Source organism: Molothrus aeneus, chromosome 20 (assembly GCF_037042795.1).
Source record: "Molothrus aeneus isolate 106 chromosome 20, BPBGC_Maene_1.0, whole genome shotgun sequence".
Taxonomy (NCBI): domain Eukaryota; kingdom Metazoa; phylum Chordata; class Aves; order Passeriformes; family Icteridae; genus Molothrus; species Molothrus aeneus.
In genome coordinates, this window is record NC_089665.1 from 72,362 (window position 1) to 92,554 (window position 20,193).

The 20,193-nt window shown below is 55.7% G+C and overlaps 1 protein-coding gene across 1 annotated transcript; it reads right to left on the reverse strand.

Annotated features, from left to right (window-relative positions):
* Positions 1 to 317: 317 nt before the first annotated feature.
* Positions 318 to 17,819, reverse strand: MLXIPL (MLX interacting protein like). The gene is made up of 17 exons (XM_066563580.1): positions 17,524 to 17,819; positions 11,463 to 11,569; positions 11,237 to 11,319; positions 10,957 to 11,046; positions 10,705 to 10,749; positions 10,220 to 10,418; positions 9,467 to 9,544; positions 5,740 to 5,912; positions 5,063 to 5,657; positions 4,353 to 4,426; positions 3,839 to 4,013; positions 3,080 to 3,192; positions 2,799 to 2,918; positions 2,467 to 2,594; positions 2,039 to 2,162; positions 576 to 908; positions 318 to 353 (listed from the first exon to the last, which is right to left on the reverse strand). Exons 1-16 carry the CDS (start codon positions 17,817 to 17,819, stop codon positions 648 to 650), a joined length of 2,661 nt encoding a protein of 886 aa, XP_066419677.1. The 3' UTR covers positions 318 to 353; positions 576 to 647.
* Between the last annotated feature and the right edge of the window lie 2,374 nt (positions 17,820 to 20,193).

Consider the following 20,193-nt stretch of genomic DNA (forward strand, 5'->3'; position numbering starts at 1 on the left):
GGCCCCACTCCCAGTCCCGGCTTTCACGGCTTCCGGTGTCACCCCCCCTCAGTCCCGGCCCTTCCCGGCCGTGCCCAAAGCGGCGCCGGGGCTGAAGAACCACGCGGACTCCGTGGCACATCAAGTCCTTTATTGCAGGGAGACAGGGCGGGACCGCCCTCGTGCAGTCCCGGCTCCCCACGCCGGTGCCCGTGGGACACCCCGGAGCCCCCGGAGCAGTCAGATGGAGGGCGTCCCAGCGCCGCCGGGGCATCCCAGCGCCGCCACTGCCCGCGCCGCCTGCTCGGGGACACGGGCCGGGTCGCTGAGGATGGAGGTGGAGATGCTCAGCTGCCGCAGGGAGCTCAAGACGGCTGCGGGGATAGGGGACAGGGTGCTAGAAGGCGTGACCCATCCTGGGGAAGACGGCGCTGCCCGGCCCTGTTCCAGCCCCCGGAATGGTGGGACTGGTCGCTTCCACAACCCCAGCAGACGCGGTGGAAGGAAACCCTCCCTGAGGGTGGGTTTGGGGAGGGCTGAGGGGCTTTGGGGAGGGCTGAGCCTGCCCTACCAGGACATGGGGTTGGGACACTTACGGCTCAGCTGGGGCTTGGGTGTGACAGGAGCACGGGAAATCACTGAGCAGGAGCCCCAGGACATCCCAGAGATCAGCCCTGCCATCCCCCAGGACACCCCTGTCCTTTTCCACTCTGCCTTTCGAGGATGCCTTTCATAGACTGAGCAGTCCATGCCAACCCAACTTGCTCAGGGTGCCACTGCCAGGCACAGGGCCACCTACTTGGCCGAAGCGCTGGGAGGGAGCAGTGCTGGTCCAGCCAAGTGAGGGATGTTTGGGTGAGGCTCTCCATGCTGGCTGTGGACACCATGCCATTGAAAGACTCGAAGAGGGGCCGGATGATGATACTGAACTGGTGGGATCAGAGGAGTTAAGGACCAGCTCTGCTATGACAAGGGTCTCACTCCTCCCAGGTGTGGGCATCACCCTCCTATGGCAGTAGGACAGACTTTCTTGTCTGGACATGGAGCAGAACTGATGGGACAGCAGGACAGGCCATGGAACAGACCTGCTGACTGCCTTCCCAGCACAGCACCACACCTGGCACTAGCCCAAACTGCTAGGGTGATGGCATAAGTGTCACCGGGTAGGCAGTGGGAGAGATGCAAAACCCCTGTCATGGCTGGGGCTACCAGAAAAGGTTGCTGAGACAGAAGACATGTCCTCCAGAGCAGGTCAGGGAACAAGCTAGCAAAGTGCTCAGGGGCAAGGCAGGACATCAGTATGTCCCATAAGCTCCCCTATGGCTTCCAGCCTGCAGGGACCAGCCTGCAGATTTTGTGCAGGCAGTAATCCACAGAGGTACCTCTACCACAAGCATATCCTAGAGCCCACGTTGGCTTTACGATACTCCGTGTCCTGAGGAAGGAGCTCCCCAGCCCTGCATCAGAAGTCACCTCTGCCTGGTCCAGATGCCGTGTGCTGGATGGGACCATGGGCAGCAGTGCCTTTCATTACTCTGCCACTTGGGATTTCACACACCTCAAAGGCTGCCAGTGAGTCCCAGTGTGCCTAAATTGTGCTCAGAGAGAAACAGATCCAGCTCTGCCCACAGGTTCCTTGGCCCTTGATCCTCTCCTTCCCTGTGCTTCCAGGGTATGGCATGCAACCACGAAGACCAAGCCATCACGTCCACAGCTTTGTGTCTGGACCTTTCCTAATCCATGGCTGCTGCCTCTCAGAGCCAGTTCCCATGTCATTGAGAGCAATTCCCTCCATAAGCTTAGCTCCACTTCCCTTCTCCCTGAGGACCATTTACCAACTGGTTTTGATCCTTTGGAGCAGAATATCCCTCCTAACCACAGAATATCAGCATGTTCCCACCATGCAACTTTGGCTGGGAATCATCTCCCTGTGGTCCCCAAAGCCTCCCATGCTGAGGGACCCCAAAGACCCAGTAGCAGCAGATGAACCAGAGCACCTGGTGCCTCCGAGTGCTCTGGTTTATCTGCTGGAGCAGCAGACACTGGCCCCGAAGGATACGATCCAGAACTTCCAGTTCTGCAGTGTGGAGGAGCGAACATACTCGTCAAACATTCTGCGCATGTGGTCAAAGCGCTGCCGTGTGATGGGCACCCCTGTGGCCGGCAGCTGCTCCTGGCACAGGCTGTGGGGCACAACCAGTATTGTGGGGCCATGTTCAGGAGGCTGGGAGCTATGGAAGCTCAGCAGGAGTTGCCAGCCACTGTCCCCCTCCCAGGGCAGGTGTGGGGCCTGGCCCTGCCTCTGTCCGGCCTCTTGAGCATCAGCCCTCCCACAGAGAGGGTTTGAGGAGGGACAGTTAGCTGGGAGGTGCTCCAGGGTGACCTGCCATGTCCTGCTGCTATCCTGCCATATCCTGCTGCTTGCCCTGCCTGGCTACCCCGAAGCAGGCAGTGCTCCACCATCTCCCCCAGCCACGCCCCCCTTACTTGATGGAGCCATTGAGCTCTTCGATCTGCTCCCGCAGACGCTGTGCCTCATCCTGCAGAGCTGCTCGCTCCTGCTGCAGCTTGCAGATATACTCGGCTGTCTTCTGCAGGGTGGTGGCCTTGCTGACCTGGGGGGGTGTGGGGTGAGAGGGGAAGGGGGCCCAGACCACCCTCACACAGCCGCACTGTGTGCCTGCTGTGTGCTCCAGCCTCCTGCACCACAGGCTGGGGTGTAGGAGAGGAGCTCTGTGCTATGGGTCACAGCAGGGATGCAGTGTCTCTGGGTGATGTGCCACGTCCCTCCATGCCCAGGGCTGGCCCTGGGTTCTCACCTTGATGCTGGGCTGAGCACTCAGTGTGCTCACCAAGCTGTGCAGTGTGGTGAAGCCAAGCTTGATGTTGAAGCGTCTCTTCTGCTCAGCGGAGATGTGTGTGATGCGGCGGCTCTCCAGCTGCAGGTCAGCGCCGTCAGGCACCTCCCCACAGCAGGGACAGCCATGGGCCACCAGCCCCACTGGGAACAGGCTAGCCCAAAGCTTGAAGTGAGGGTGGATGGTGTCTTGGGGGGAGGAGGAAAGGGGGGTGCATATGAAGTTGGCAGCTTCTGCCATACCTTGGTGGACTCAGGCCTTCCCGGACGGGACATGGGCTGGTGCAGGGAGATGCTAGTGCCCTGCCTTGCAGTGGGTCCTGGGGAAGCCTGGCTGGACTTGGGCCAGTCACTTCCTGAAAAAGGGAAGGTGCTGCTATGAAGAGAGGGATAGCAACAGCACTCATGACAAGGTCACATCTCAGCACCTGGGGCAGGCAGAGAGGGGCATCCCACAGTGCTGCCCCCACCTCAGGACAAGCCACCCCACTCAGCTGATGGGGATGCTCCACGTCAGCCTCCAAGCACACATTGTCACAAGTCCCTCTCATTTTACAGCTGTTCAGAAATGGGAACATCTGGGATTTGAGGTTTTAAATTCCCAGTATTTCTTGGGGTGGAAATTGCATGGAAAGAGGTGCAAGAGCAGCAAAGTTGTGGTGAGCAGCACCAAACTGAACTGGGAACAACACCAGAGCCTGGTTTCCAGCAGCCGCACTGGTTACTGTTGGTGAAAGCGGATGCTTCTTGCTCCAAAACCAAGCTCCGGGGTTTCAAAACCACAGTCCGACATTTTGCTCCATTTTTGTCTTTCCCTATTTCTGCTTTTGCTGCTGGAGAAAGAAGCAGGTGAAGGGGCACAAAAGGAAATCTCCATGCTCATCAGATTAAATAGAAATAGCCAGGATTGCAGCCAAAATGAAAATTCCCACAGTGCTTGGTCTGAGCTCTCTGCAGGAGCCCCAGTGCCCTGTGGAGCTCCTTGGGGTGCTCCAGACTCACCACAAGCTGAGGTGGGGGACAGCTGCTCTGCCTTGGGGACTTGCAGGGGGGCCAGCTGTGTGCCCACTGTGTGCAGCAACACTTGAGAAGGGCTGGAGCCAGGACCCAGTCCTGGGCTCATCTGGGCCATTCTGGAGAGGAAGGTGGCAGGGACTTTGGAGACAGTGCTCTGCTGCTGGGAGAAAACAGAGGAAGGGGAGTTGAGGGATCAGCACCTCATGCACACCAGGTTGCACTAGGATGTGCAGCCCCTGCCACTATCTGCAGGGGCAGCCACAATGCCCCAGAAAAGGGGCCCTGCAAGTGGGATGTCTCTTACCTCTGCCTTGGTTGTTTTACAGAAGAAGAAACTCAGGCAACTCCTGCCATCCCCAGCCACCCAGCCACGTGCCCCCTCCTTCCCTCCATTTCTGTCCAGCCCACACCAAAATGTGGCCCCCAGAACCCATCTCCACCCCTTCCCCAGCAGTCAGGAGAAGGCAATTCCCAACCTGGGGGGTTGTTGAGTGCTTACCTCGGGGACAGGGGTCATGGGCATGAGTCCTGCACCTATCGGGCAAGGGATATCCAGCGCCAGGTCCTGCTTGGCTGAGGGGGCACGAAGCAGATGGGCGTTGCTGTGTGGGGCTCTTGGGGCTGGGGTGATCTTTCCTGCCCCAAGAGACAGCTAGCCCCTCCCTGCACCAGAACTGCTGCAGCCCCTTCCCTGCTGGATTGCCCCAGAGAATAGGGATGCACCTCTGGAGAAGGAGTCTGTTCTCACAGGAGAGTTCTCAGGAGCTTCAGGTAGGCAGGGGGCTCCAGCCCCTCCTTAAGCAAGCAGAGGGCCATAACTGTGCCCAAGGGACCGTCCCATCACACCCACAGGCAGCAAATCAGGCAGGACAGCAGTGACCCCCCCCCCCCCAGCCTGTTGTGCCAACAGGGCCATAAAGACCAGACCAGGGACTCTAGGAACTGCTAGGAACTTCCTAGCAGTGCCTGTTGCCAAGTCCTGGGGCTGGGCCACATTTCCCTCTGAGGCCACTGAAGCCAGGGCTGATCCCTCAGGCATGGCTTCACCCCTGGGTTTGGAACTACCCCACTATGGGGACTGCCTTGTGCCCTACCCAGTATTCCCAGTGTCCCAACCCCAGGGAGAAATGGGGTTCCCACTCTGATCCCCACAACAGCATGCCCCCCGCCTCACTCCTGTGTTCCCCCACAGCCCCCCAGCCCTGTTACCTGTGGTCAGGAGCTGGCTCGGGCAGGGGTTGGGCTCAGGCAGGTGGGACAGGGGGTGTCCTGGCAGCCTCCTTGCCTTGGTGCCACTGGGCTTCACTTTGGGCCGCCCACCCTCACCCTGGGGTGGCCCCTTGGCGGGAGTAAACCTGGGGTTCCCCAGCAGGGCAGGGGGCAGGAGCTGGGAGACAGCAGGGCTGGAGTACCCCTGGGGCCCCATGCCTGTGGTATAGCCCAGCCCTGGGACGTAGGGGGCAAAGCAAGGGCTCGAGAGAGGGGAGGCAGGGTGGGTGGCAAGCGAGGGGTCAGGTGAACTGCTGTAGGGGAACTTAGAGTGGGGGGCCAAGGTGGGGGAGAAGGGGGGTTCCAGGCTCAGCAGTGGTGCCCGGGAGGATGGGATGGGGGGGACACAGTGGGGTGCTGGTGGCTCCAGGCTGAGGCACTTGCCAGGGAAGTCGTACTGGAGTGTGGGCTTGTGTCGGAGCTGGGGGCTGAGGCTGCTGGGTGCCACGTCGGGGGGTTCGGGGGGCAGGGGGGCCAGGGGCAGCTCAGAGCCCAGGAAGGCGCTGTGGAGGCTGAGCTGGGAGGCACCACTGGGCTGCAGAAGACATGGCAGGGTCAGGGTGGGTGACTGGTACACCACCAGTAAGCCAAAGGCTGCAGGCTGGGATTTCACTCACCTGGAGGAGGGTGCCAGGTACGAGTGGGGCCTCGGGGCTCACAGGCAGACCCCGAGCACCCATCAGGGACCCCCCACTGCTGAACAGGGGCTCAGCCATGGGTGAGAAGCAGGTTGGATCCTGGTAGCCCGGTTGTGTCTGAGATGGGGGTGGCCGGTGGCTGGTGAAGATTTCTGCAGAGCCAAGTAGAAACACAGTGACCGGCATAAATGGACCTGCCCGGAGAGGATGGGGATGCCCTGGGGCATGACGGGTGGAACCATACCCTGCTACTGGCACTCTGCACTTTTTGGGGCCAGGGCAGCTCCAGCACATTTTCACCCATGGCCAACAAGTTCTGCGCTCCAGTGCTGCTGTGCGTGCAGCCTGTGGCTAACCACATCCCATGGCCTTCCTGAAGCCAAGCCGCGTGACCCTGCCGCGACTCCCGCTCCCTTCCTCTCTCCTTCCCACAGCCCTGGTCCTTCCGCGGGCCCAGACACCACAGCACAAAGGGTGGGCCCCACACTTTCGGCAGTTGTCTCCCTGGGCACATCAGCCCCATGAATGCCTTGGCTCAGTGCCTGTGTCAGTGCTGGCTCTGGCATCGCCACAGGGAGGGTTTATCATGGAGAGGATGACCGTGGGACACAGATGGCACTGCTGGATGCTTCCCTCTAGGATGGAGTAGGAGGGTTCACTAGGTTTGCTGCCCAGCAGCCCCTGGCACAAGTGCAGTGCCTGAGCAGCCACTGGGGACAGGCACTTGCACCTCCTCTGGGAAGCACCCAGCTATGCTCTCCAGCCCTTGGCTATCACTGGCAGTGCCAGGTCCAGGCCCTGCTGCTAGTTCTGCCCACTTGGTGTACACAACCATGCTCAGAGCTGTGGTCCAGGCTCCAGCAGCTGGGGTGCCCTGGCTGGGACCCACAAAGGCCTAAGACCCTGCTGAATCTACACCAGAGGAACAAACACGCCAGCACTGTGGGATGGCAGGAGACTGGGCATGGTGATATTTCCAGCACACCATGCGCTACCATCTGAGGGGAACACTGATGTGAGACAGGACAGAGCCACTGCTGAGATGTCCCAGTCAGCTCTCAGAGTGCCCCTTACCCCTGCAATAGCCATGGTGAATCCCTGACAGCATGTCAGGGCCATCCCTGCCTCTCCAAAGGCCAGCACTTTGTGTGTGCTGCAGTGCTGCCAGGCAGGAACTTGGTGTTCCTGGGATGCAGTCCAGCCCCACATTGTCCCCACCTCAGCCATGTTCACACCAGGATGTCCCTGCCACCAGCACGGAAGCTCTGCAGGTATTTATAGGAATTTGTGATGCCCAGCCTGCAGATCCTTTTGTGCCTCTCACCATGCCTGTCAGACCCTCTTGTGCCTCTCACTGTGCTACAGGGATGGAAGATGCCTGGCAGTCCCTGGGAGCCTTGTCCTCCCTTTCTCCTGCTCCTTCCTCACCCCATAGCTCTTGCCCATGCTCCTCCTCACTGTTTTATCACCCTGTTACACTTGAAGCAGTGTGGCATGGCCAGGGCACAGCCTGCTCAAGGGAGAAGAACCTGCATGGTCAGCAAACCACACCTTTGGTATCCTGCTCAAACCTGGGGATGCTCTCCAATGTGATTGGGCCTTTCCAACCCAAAGACCCTTCAGCCCTTGTCCCAGGCTTTGGGGAGAGCCCTGCAGTGCAGCAGGGCATTGCCACCCCATGGGAGGGACAGCCCAGCCCCAGTGCCCAGCACCAATCCTACCTGAAGCACAGTGCCAGCAGGGCGCAGGGCTGGACTGCTCCCTCGCCTCTGCCATCAGGACTTGTCCATCTGCCTCATACCGCACTCCAGCACCCACCGCAGACACAAGATGCTTCCTCATTTGGGGATTGGTTTGCAGGCACTGACTGACAGGCACTGAGCTCTGCCACACCACCCCACACAATGACAGCCCTGTGACCCCATCGTGCCTACCCCACATGCCTGCCCTGTGTAGCTCTGCACGAGGCTGCTGGGTGATCCTTGCTCCAAAGCTGCCTGCCCTGCTGAAAAAGTGACGTTTTGGGACATAATTGGGTTGGCTGGCACCCAGCACCCCAACCTCCTCTCCCCACTCTCCCCACAGTCCCAGGGGTGCATGGCATACACAGTGCTCAGATGTAACACCTTATCACCCAGGGAGCTGCTCCATCCAGGACAAAACTCCCATCAAAAGATCTCCAAGCACCCCAGGGGATGCTGCTCTGTCCCAGGACACACTAAGCCTGGCAGACGAGGAGCCACAGATAGACTGGGGACCCTCCCCAGCCCCAGCAGTGTCCCTGGGCTGAGGCACTGGACATGGTCAGAGCAGGAAGGGATGTTTCCTTGTAATGTTGTGGTCTGCAGTAAGACCCATCCCATTGCCAAGAAGCACCCTAAAGCAAAAGGCCTTTTCCCTGGAAAAAAGCTAACCTAACTGATACATTGGTTCAGAAAGGAACCACCGTGCTCCTGCCATCTCCTGTTGAGCTTGAGACCATGCTGGGCCCTCAGAGAGGTGCTGGAGCTGCTGTTGTGACACCATACAGGCCCTCTCAGGATAAGGAACACTTACCAAGTGTCAATTTAACCCACTTGGAGATGTCACACCTTCTTGGAACTGATGACCACTTGGGGCACCAGGAGCAGAAGGTGAAGCACCAACCATGGCAACAGACCCTCTTCCCAGCATGCCTGACTCTGATGGGATCTCTGGTTGAAATGAGTTTGAGAGGGTGGTGGCAGGAGTCTTCCCACCTCATCCATCCCAAGAGTATCCATCCCAAGGGCACCCATGCCACCACATGCCCTGGCACATGGAGTGCCTAGCCTGCTCCCTGCCAGCATCTGGTCTTGCAACACCCCAGAGCCATATGGTGCAAGTACCCTTTTTATTTCCTCCTCCAGGAAGTGGAGACAGGCCATGGAGCTCCAGGCTGCTCACACAGGGGTCTGGAGATGCTGGTGCTGCCCAAGGCCACTAGCTATAGCTGGGTAGCCAGCAGGCTCCCACCCTGCACAATGTGCATAGGCTACCAGCTCTGACATGTTAGAGGGCAAAGCTGGTCCCCAACAGTGCCTTGCCCTGGCATTTGGGGACACTGCTGCGACCAGGACATGTCCCAGCTGACTGCATGGATATTCACAGCTCAGAGCCTGCATGGCAGCATGGGGCAGTTTGCCACTGCCCACTTGGTCGTGTTCCCACAGCTGGAAACCAGGGCCAGACTTGTCTTTGGTCAGCCTGGCAGGGACAGTGACTTGTCCCCAGGGGATGTAGCACAGCCCTGTGCAGGGTCCTGGCTCCAATCCAACCACCCAGGCTGGCTGGGCAGTGGCGTGAGAAGGGGACTCAGCAGAACCTACTCTCTAGAGGTCTCCTCTTCCTCTGGGGGACAATTGTCCTTCCTCTATTTGCAGTCAAAATGAGGGCCTTTAGCACTCCTGGAAATAACCTCTTTTTGTAGAAATCCCCTCCCACACCTCATGGCCAAGCCCCTCCTGATCTTCTGTGCCTCTTTCCAGGGGCAGGCAGGCACAACAAGGCTCTGCCTTCAGCCCCTGCCCATCCATGCTGCTTTTCCCATGCCATTAGATGTCCAGTGCTTTCTGCCTGTCTCAGCAATTCCCACTACTGCCAGGCCAAACCTGTGTCCCTCCATTTTAAGCAGTCAAGGTGCGCAGGACTGGGTGGGATGTAGTACTGCATCCAGGCTGCCTCTTACCTGATATGTCCATGTCATCCAGGCTGGGCTGCAGGGGTGCCAAATCCGGCTGTATCATGTCAGCATTCCCAACATAAGCTGGAAGAGGGCAGAGCTGGAACATCAAAGCCCAGATATGCACCCCCGAGACCCACCTTGAGGGCTGCTCCCACCACTGCCCTGATATCTACCTGGCTTCCACACCTCTGTGTCACCCCAGAATCACCCTGTATCACTGCGCCCTGCCCTGGGCAGGGATATAAGTGCCTACTCTGAGGAGAGCCAGGGCCATCCCATCCCATCTCACCACTGTCCATCATCCCCTCTAGGGCCTCATCCAGTTCCCAGGAACCCCAGTGAAAGGCTGATTCTTGGCACAGGACCTGGCTGGAGCTGCAGATGCCCAAGAGACATGGCCAGGTAGGGACAGCAAAGAATGGCCATGGAAGCAGGACCTGCCCTGGGGGCTGGGGCAAAGTCCTTCATGGTGCTGGTGGTCCCTGGGGAGCTCAGCCCTCAGCATGCTGGTGCATAGGGAACCACAGGAGAAGGGGATGATCCCACCCTGCCCAAACACTCCTCAAGCATCCTCTCCCCTGGTGGCTCCTGTTTGGGAAGAACAGGAACATCCCTTCCCCCTGCCCCATCAGGGCAGATGCCTGGGAACCCTGCCTGCCCAAAAGGACATGGCTGGCAGCTCTCAGGCGCTAAGCCAAGACACAACATCTGGATTCCTCCTCCACATCCTGCTGAAGCATGGTCTAGAGCACCTACCATCTTCAGGGAGTGCCTGGTGGGTGCTGGGCATCTGTGTCATGGTGAAGAGTGTGTCAGATATGTCCGAGAGGAAGGTGTCCAAATCGAAATGCTGCCTGCTCCCACGCTCTTCCTCCTCATCCCCGAGCAGCATGGGCACTACGTTGCAGAAGAGCTGGTTGCACCATTTCTCCGTTGGTCGCCAGACATCCTCGTCCTACATGAGGTAGAGCAAAGGAGCCGAGTGGACACCTTTCATGGGTGGGGTCCATGTCTGGCTCCCTGGCTGCTCCCCCGGCAGCTCCCATCCTCCCTGCAGTGTTTGCTCCTGCCAAACCTTAACTCCTGGCTACTTCCAGAGGGTGAATCCAGCATCCCAGATGCTTAGCATCTCATTCCAATGGGCTTATCATGCCCTGCTTTTCTTTGCCCTTCTGCCCAGTGCAGAGGTCCAAACTGTCCTCCTCTTTCTCCCTCTTCCCATCCTTTCTCAGCAGACTCACCTGCTTTGGACTGGAGATCCCTCCCTCCCGTGTGGATTTTCGGAGCTGGAAGGAGAAGAGAGCCTAGGTCATCCCCCAGGCAGGGAGAGCTCAGGGGGTCAGCCAGCATCCCCCTCCCATGCTGGCAAAAGCCTGTCATGTTCTGCTCTGTCAAGCCATGGCTCCAGGGAGCCATGTTCCGTCCATCACACTATTTCATCCCACTGCTGGCACTGCCACAGGATGGGGAGCAGCATGGGTAGAGCCACTCACCCGCTTCTTATAGTAGATCCTCCATTTGTGATACTCCCTCATCACCACCTCAATGCGGCGTTTCCAGTAGTTGCCCTCCAGCACAACAGCCTGGGGGGCAGGACAGGGGGTTAAGGCTGAGCTCTCTGGCCCTGCACCCCATAGCCAGGGCTGCTTTCCTTGTGCCATATCAGAAACACCTTTTCCAGCAAATCTATGAAATGCAACATGTCCCCAGATCCCCGCTGTGCCACACAGACCTTGGTGCTGCCCAAGAGAGCTGCAAGGGATCCTGCCCTACCTCTGGTTTTCGGTGCTCATCAGCCTCCATGCCCTCCAGAGGGGTGATGAAGCCGCACACAGGGTTTTTCCTCCGTTCCACGTCTGCACAGGGGAGAATACAGCTGGCTGTATCCATGCCCCATCCCTATCTCTGCACCTGTACACAGTGATTCCAGTGCCAGCCCCATCCCACTGGCACAGCCTGGCATCTGGCAGACAGAGTGGGATCTGGCACCCATACTCACATTGGATGTACCATGCTCTCCAGATCACATTGTTGAGTCGAATTTTATCCCAGCAAAGCAGCCGCAGACCCTTGAAATTCTTCCACTTCGGAGATACTAGCTTCCCACTGAAACACCAAGCAAAGGGGAGGCTGAGGGGCACCACCTTGAAAGATGTACAGGGGCCACCAACCTGGTGGCAGGTCAGGAGCAGGTACAGCCACATGACTCTGCTGCAGGTACTTGCTAGGCACCTGTGGGAGCACCCACTGGAGCATTCCAAGCTCCTGCACACCCTGGGAGCAGCACCAACCTAAACCCTGAGCTTCACACCCACAGAAGGCTTCTCAAACCCCTGGATTAAAGCACTGCCCACTGAGGCATTGATTCCTTGATATTTGAACCCCAGCTTTGAGGTGGGATCCTGCTGCCCCTGACCAAGCCAACTGTGTCCTGGCCCTGGGGGACGGGGGACAGGAAGGTAAGTTTCCTGCCCAGGTGAGGTGTGTGGTAACATGACCTGTAGTGCCTCTTGCATAATCACAGTGTTTGGACAGGTAATTCTGACCCTTCCTTTAACACCAGGCGAGGCTTGAAAATGCTGCCTTCAGCTGAGGCAATCAAGGGCAGCCCTTATGGAGGGTCTGGGAAGGCAGGACAACACTGGAAGATGTTCAGGATGTTAAGGGACACTTGCCTGTGCTACAAGACAGACACATAGTGATACCAGCCAGTCAGAGCTGCCCTGGCCTCTTCTCCATACCAATTCCTGCAAACCTGCCCCCCCAGCCCGAGCTGAGCTCCCCAATTCCCGTTTCCTGGTTCCCAGAGGCAGCTGTGTTTGTTCTGCAGCTCATCGTTGCGGTGGTGGTGGTAGTGGTGATGTCCCTGATGGGACCTGCAGTGCAGGAAGCCTCATTTCACTCCTCGTCTTGTTTCCATCCAGCCAAGGAACAGAACCCCTCATGTGCAGCCACCGAAAAGGTCCTGAGGGTCCTGCTGCCCCAGGAACTCTGTGGGGGAGGCCAGGGTCCCTCTGCCTTACTTTGGGATCCATTTCACATCTCCAGCTCTCCCAACAACATGGCGTGGGCCTCGGGGCAATGCCAGGTGCTCCAGGGGTCACTTTGCGAGCTAGCTGCAGGCTGCATGGCCTTCCTGCCTGGGAAGCCATGTCCCTCTTCAGCAGACTCTTTGTACCCTAAATATCTTGGTGCTGCTTTGACTCCCACTTTTCCTTGGTACATGCTTGGAGCAGGAAAGGTGGAAGCTGAGTTGGTGTCAGGGTGCTGTATCCCCTCTTTCCAGCCCCTCCAGGCGCCACACGGCCATGTCCCCAGGGAGGTGCTGGGAATGAGAGTGGTGCATGAAGCCTCTGACTTGTTCATTAAAGCTGGTGAAACCTCTAAATGTTTTCAAATAATGATTTTGGTGGGTTCTGTTTTGACCTTCCTTGAAATCTCTCTCTGGGAGAGGGAGAAGACTGGGGACCCCTACAATTCCAGAGCCTGATGCAGGGATGTGTCTAGGAGCAGGTGCAGGAGTGGATGGGGATGGTCTCACAAGGGAGACCCAGCCTGACACATGGCCCCAGGGGCTGGAGAAGGACCTGTGACTCCAGCCTACAGAGAGTTAAGGCTGACACTGACCACTCTGCTATCACCAGGATTTTGAACTTTCCCCAGGCGCGCATGGCAAACAGCAAGATGGTGCCAAGTGGAGGAGCCAATGGAAGGGACAGGATTCCTGGGCACATGGCCAGATCATGCTGGTCAAGGCCATGTTCCTCACTCACAGCCAGCTGAAAAGAGCAGCCTGAGCCTGTGGGACACACCTTGGCCTCGTGTAAGGCCAGTGGGCCATGGCTAGGAGTTGCTGTGGGGCCTGGAGGCAGCAGATTCCTTTGAGCTTTATCACCAAATGCCTTTTTTCCCCCTTCATGATCCTTTCAGTTTTGGGGCTTAACAAGCTGATCTTTGCTCCCTGCTATGCCTTGAAAAGGACTCCACCCTTCCCTGCAATTAATCTCCCCTGGGGAGATGGATGCAAACTTCACATTGAATCTGGGAAGGTTACAGGGTGCCCCAAACAGGTTGGGGGTCCTGCTGCCCTACACTATTAGAAGGAGGGGGACACAGATCCTGCCACTGGCTACAGGGTGTTTGTGGGATAGGGTGAGGTGGCAAGAGGGCTCAGCCTGGGTCCAACACTGGCATGGATCCAGCAGTACCTTGTTTGGTCTGTGACTCATTTACCCATCCAGCAGTTTCAGGGAATGGGGAAAGGGGAAACCTTGGGGAATGACAGAAGAAAGAAGTGCAACTCCCTGCCACGAATGACAGCAGAGCCACAATGCAGTGTGGGTGTGTTTAGCCCAAGCACAAGCCTTTCCCACTCATTAGACCCCCTAGAATGGAGGTCTTATGCAAGAAAAAATAGGGTTGAATGATGAAGTCCAGTGAGTGCATTCCTGGAGTCTCTGCCTGGTGTTCACTACCCCTGTGTGAGCATTTAAGGCACTGTGAATTAAAGAATCAACAGCAGCAGTTCCACTTCTCCCAGGGGAGACACATGCTGACAAGAGGATGAATTAGTAAGGGATTGGCCCCCCCAAAGACCTTGTTTTAAATCACAAGAAAGGCTGAGTGTATACTCCAAGAAACTTCCCAGCCTGATGTTTCTTGCTTGTCAAATCTCTCTGGAGCACAAGACAGATGTTGCCAGGTAAGACCACAAGTGACCGCAGTTCACATCTCCCAATCTGCCCCCAGTTTTCCTTCCTTCAGGAGGATGTTCCCCAGGTCAGTGATTCCCAACAGTAAGGCGCAAGAGGGGGTGTGAGCCCAGCCATGACACTGTGCAGGCCACACTGTGGTGATGGAGAGGATAAGCCTTCTCGTGCTAAGGCCAAAATGTCAGAAGTTCCTGAAGGAGCTCAGCTCCACCCTCAGCTTTTTGGGTAACGAGATGCAGCCAGGTAGGCTGTAGGGAGAAACAACATTCTAGGGAAGGATTCAAGGAATGTAGGATGTTGCAGGAGAATGAGTGGGAAAGGATCATTACACAGGAAACTGCTCTAAATGTCCTGGAATACAGGTAAAAAGGAACTGCTTCATCCTAGCCTTAGGAGGAAGACCTCAGAGAGGGGAGTTGCCTCCCTTTGGGGGATCTGGGGAAACAAATTACTGTGAGAAGCAAACTTGATGTGGAGAGAGCATTTCTTTACCAGTGAGGGGCGATGCACAGTCTTGCCTGTGGAAGGAAGATTAAGTCATATCCCCAGAATGATTGCTTAGGCTGAGACAGGACTGCTATAATGTCTGTGAAATGCAGAGGAGGGATGCTGGAGAGGGGAAGAATTTCAGCTGTAACCATTGAAAAATATTTAGGGAAAGTTTAGTGAGTTACCTTTACCTGGTGTGAGCCCAGACAGCAAAGGATGAGTGGCTGCAGCAGTCACAGTTCATGAGGAGACAGGATAGTTTTCCCCTCTGCTCCACACTGCTATGGCAAAGTCTGGACATTGTGTCCAAATGGACAAGAGAAGGAGGTTTACAAACTGGAGTGGTCCTGGAGGAGGATATCAAGGTCGTTGGGGACTAATATATGTGACAGAAGAGGACTGTCAGGGATGGGTTTGTTCAGCCTAAAGAAAGTGAAGAGAGAATTACTGCCATCAGCTGCCCTAAGGAGGAGACAGAGCCAGACAGTTCTCAAACATGCACTGAGAAAGGCCAAGGGGAAACAGACATAAGAATTGGAACAGGTAAACCCCAAACTAGAGCCATGGACAGCAATTCCTTGTGGGAAAGGGGCAATCCTGAGTAGGCTGGACAGGTGGTGGGGTCACATCGTAGGGCTCCATCTGTCAAAGTGATGGCCCTGAGCAACCTGACCTGGCTTTGGATCTAGCCCTGCCCTGCCCTGCATGAGGGTTGTATGAGGAACTCCACAGGAGCCTTCCAGGTGACAGCTTACAGTGGTTTCTCCTTGATTAGGAATTTAGTCTGAGCTTAACTGTGGGTGCTCTCCTGAGGGCTGGAGGATATTGGGCTGGTGACCCCAACTGAGGCTGTGCTGCCTCTGGGAGCCTGGCTGGGAGGGGAGGTGTGAAATGGCAGATGATGCAGAGAAGTATCAAATCAGACAACACTAAATGTAGAAACACACCAGAAACACTTAACTCAATTTTCTCACCCTGATACCTTTCTCCAGCTGCTGCCTACAAGTGTATCAAAAATGTATTAGCAAAAGAAAGGCAAAGTGAGCTGAGGTTGTCCAGCCTGGAGAAGAGACGGCCCCGGGGAGACCTTAGAGCCCCTCCAGTGCTTAAAGAGGATCCAAGAGAGCTGGAGAGGGATTTTGATCAAGGGCCTAGAGTGACAAGACAAGGGGGAATGATTTCACAGTGTCAGAGGACAGGGCTAGATGGGATATTGGGAAGAAATTCTTCCCTGTGAGGGTGGTGAGGTACCCGGACGGGCTGCCCAGAGAAGCTGTGGTTGTCCCATCCCTGGACAAGGCTTAGGTGAGTGTCCCATTACATAGGAGCCGGTATCTGCACTGCCATGCTCACTGCAGGAAGGAAAGGAGCCACTGAGAGTCCAGGGAGTAAGGAGAATTGGAGCAATGGAACACTGACTGTAGTGGAATGGCCAGCTCCCAGTCACACACAGTACTCCAAGTGTCCAAGCCCTTGTACCCTGTCCATTTCCACTCTGCCTGGGAGCTCCAGAGCCCAGGGGCACAGTGAAGCTGCCTTGCATCTCATGAGTCTACAGTTTGAGCACCCTGGTGTGACAGTATCTGTTTCTCCAGCCTCAAAGCTGCAGGGCTCAGGTATGGAAAGAATGGGGCTGGGAGAGGAAAAGACAGCAAGGCCACCAGTGTCTCTATGACCCCTGTTTGTGGCACTCAGGGTGGCCTGCCCAACCAGGAAGCATGATCCTTACCTGGGTCACCCCATGCTGAGGCTCCCTGTGCTCCCAGAGAGCACTGCCTTCCCCAGCCCCTTGGAGCAGAGCTGTGCTGTGCTGGCTGCTGGCAAACTGGGATGATCCCATCCACCACCTAGGATATGGTGATGGGTCAGAGGTACACAGCTATGTGGGAACTGGTACCTTTGGAGTGCTATCTCTGTGCCCAGCATCCCCAAGGATGTCCTGGCAGTGACCACATTCCCTATTGCATTGAGCATTCAAGGACTCCAAGACAAATCTGAGAGCTCAGCCATCCTGGATGAGGTAATGGACACCTCTTCAAGGCTGCTTTGCTGAAGTTTTGTTTTCACATGGTAGAACATCATCATCAAGATTTTCACATTTGGACATTTTGGGAGAGCTATACACGCAGTTTGGCACTGACTCCAGCAGAGCAAGTCACACTGATGCCATGCTGGAGAGAACTCAAAACCTTGGGGCTTGGCAAAGGAAGGGAGCTGCCTCCAAGAATGTGGACCATGGCCATAGAAGGCACATTGCAGTCTGTCCTGTTGTCACCAAAGAGCTGTTACTGGGCCTTGGCAATTTGTCAGGCAGGGGAACAATGCAGGCACCCATTTGATTTTTCAGGAGAGAAGGAGGAAAGCTTTCAGGAGACCTTGGACAAAACCCATGCAGCCATCCAGTCCCAAGTGCTACAGCATGTCATGGAATAACCTCAGGACATGGGGACAGAGTAAAGGACGGAAGGCAGGACTCCTGATCTGGGCTGGGTTGCCAAAGAACTGAGTGTTAGCTGTCCACAGGGTGACTGCTGCTCTACAGAGTGTGCTAGGTCTGGCCACAGAGGAAATACAGCTGGGCACAGTGACACCAGATCTCATGGGAAAATGGAGGAGAGTCAAGCTACACGTGGAACAGAGAAGCTTCTCACCTGGCTCCACAGCCAACAACCTGGCATCAGCTGTTTCTCCCTGAAACTTCCTAGGATGGCAATTTCTGCGCATATGACACATCACAGCCCATGAAGAAGAGGAGGTCAGATGGAAACAAATTCCTGGCTGGGGAACAGGGCTCATCTAGCCTCCTACCTTCAGCTAGCTGGGGGTCCGTAAGACACACACAAGGGCTCTGGGACTCACCTGTACTCCAGGCTCATGCACTCAAAGAGCCGGGTGAGGGTCGGGTCAATACTCCGGGGATCAGCCAGCTCAGGCTCAGCACGGTGGTGCCGTCGCCGGGGCAGTGAGTCGCTGTGCGGGCACGACACCATGAAGTGGCCACTGTGGATGACCTGGGAGTAGTTCTGTGTCGCAGCACTGGGTCCTGTGCCACCCACAGCTGCGTCCTCTGAGTCAGAGTCAGAGTCGGAGACAGGGCAAGGCCCAACCGGAGGCTCCAGGAAAGGTCCCGGCAGTCCCACCTGAGTTCCTGCCATTCCTGCTGCCTACTGGGGAACCCTTATGGATCTGACCCAGCACTGTGATCTGTGCCCCAGTTGAGCTGAAGCCCTACAGACACTGCATTGGCATCGAGCACATGCTGGACTCCCCAGTACAGAACACTGGCACCACGCCTCCTCCTAGGCACCTCCTCCAGCCAGCCCACGCCACCGTCTGTTCCTTGCTCCAGGGTTCAGTGGTTGGTTCCCCAGGGCAGATTCACTGCCAGCGCTATTTATAGTGCTGGTGGCTGATCCCGCCCATGGCAGACCATCAGCAGGACACGTCCAATGGCCACCAAGCACCAGAGCTTCAGCTCCATGCCACCATCCTGCTCTAGCAGTGTCCTGACAACCCCAGCTTTTACATCCCCCACACACCTGGGGAGGAGCACTGTGGGTCCCCTGTCCCCCCTTGCTGTGGCCAAGGGTTGGCTGGCAGTCGGCTCTGTTTACCTGGAGTTAATCACTGATCCCGGGTGCTGGTGGAGTGAACTGCAGGCGGTATTTACCCAGTGCCTCTGCTTTAATGGATCTCCCTGCACTTTCAAGGGAACAAATACAGATTAAGGGACACAAACAAGTAAAATTATAGCAACGGGCACTCAGCTCAGCACAATGCCAAGGCACTGAGCCAAGTGCCAAGCTAAGAAACAGTCCAGGAAAGCCTGCTCAAAGCTGCAATCCAGCAGGAGAGGGGATATAAACAACAAATGTGAGAGAGAACAGATATGAGTTTGGGTGTGGTGGGATTTACACACCTTGTTGTCATGTAGTCCTTAAAATCAAAGAATCATCAAATCCTAGAATGATTTGTGTTGGAAGGGACCTTAAAACTCATCTCATTCCACTCCCCTTCTACTAGACCAGGGGCACCTTCCACAAGAACAAGTTGCTCAAAGCCCGTCCAACCTGGCCCAGAGTACTTCCAGGGATGAGGCAGCCACAGCTTTTCTGAGCAGCTTGTGCTCGGACCTCACCACCTCACAGGAAAATTTTTTTTCCTAATATCCACTCTAAATCCACCCTGGGTTGCCTTCACCTCTGAGGTTTCCTGAGAGATGTGGGCAGGCAGGGCTTGATGCACCAACCCCTGCTCCATGACAGTGGATCTTGGATAAATACAGGATGTGGAATGTGCCATCCCAGCCAGACTTGTGTCGCAAGCATCTGCTCACTGACCTGAGCCACAGAAGGACACAGCACATATAATTTCAGACTTAAAACATTTCTTTTCTCTCTAATTTCTGGCAACTTCTTTCCCAGCCCCACAGCCTGGAAGGAGCACACATGCCTGGAAAGCACTCAGGCAGAGATCTTAGGTACCTCTGATGGAGATACAGTATAAACTCAGAATAGACGGCTGCAGGCATTGGAACCCTAATCCAGTTTGTAGATGGAGCTAAATACTTTTCAGCTCCATCTACATATCACCCAGGTGAGACCAAGAAGGGTCAGCAGCTCTCCAGGGTATTTTCCAGATCTGGAAGAAGAATATGCACAAAAAGGTGGTTTGGACAGCTTCTACACTGGTTGGTGCAAACCTCCCTTTCACACCATTTCTTCACTTAAGAACCATGTCTTCATTTTCTATCCGGATTTCTGTGGGTCTGCAGCTTTGTTTCCCCCTCTGTGATCCATTACAACCACCTCAGCCTGTCCCAAGCTGCCTGTCAAGATGTTGAAGAGAGAAGTAATTTTAAAACTACTGTCTGTATATATTTTAAAGTAGTAATGGGCATGTGAGTGACCTGGGAAACTAAGAATTGGGCAAAGCACAAAGAAACAAACATGTCAAAGATACAGAGACTTTCTGGGCACATTCTACTCATGCTGTGCAAAAGAGACTTCCCAGGATTTTGATCAAAACCATTTGCCATCTGTTCAGCAGTCCCAGACAGACTTCAGTCCTCTGAGATAACATCTGTTTGAGGGAAACAGAGAAGTGCATCAGTGAGGCTTTTATGAACATCACAATTCCCTCATTCCTGGTCCAGCAGATCTCATGCTGCAGAGAAGGGAAATCCCACAGGCGAAGGGCATCCAGCCTGGGGGAGGAGGTGACAGATCCTTAGTCAATCAGGGAGCAGAGCAGGAGTCCTACACAGGGACAGGTAGGTTGCAGAGCTGAGGAATTTTGTAAAAGACTGTTTGGGTCCTAAAATGTGTGATGCCATTGGAAATGAGAGTCAATGTTGATAAAGGTAAAGTGAAGCACATCCCTCACTGTACACTAGGGGACTCTAGATTAACGCTAGTCAAGAGCTAAAGGTAACTGTAAGCAGTTCCCTAAAAACATCAGTTGAAGGTTCATGAATAATTAAAAAGAAAAAAAGGCTCCAGATATTGCAAGGAAAATATTGCTCACCCC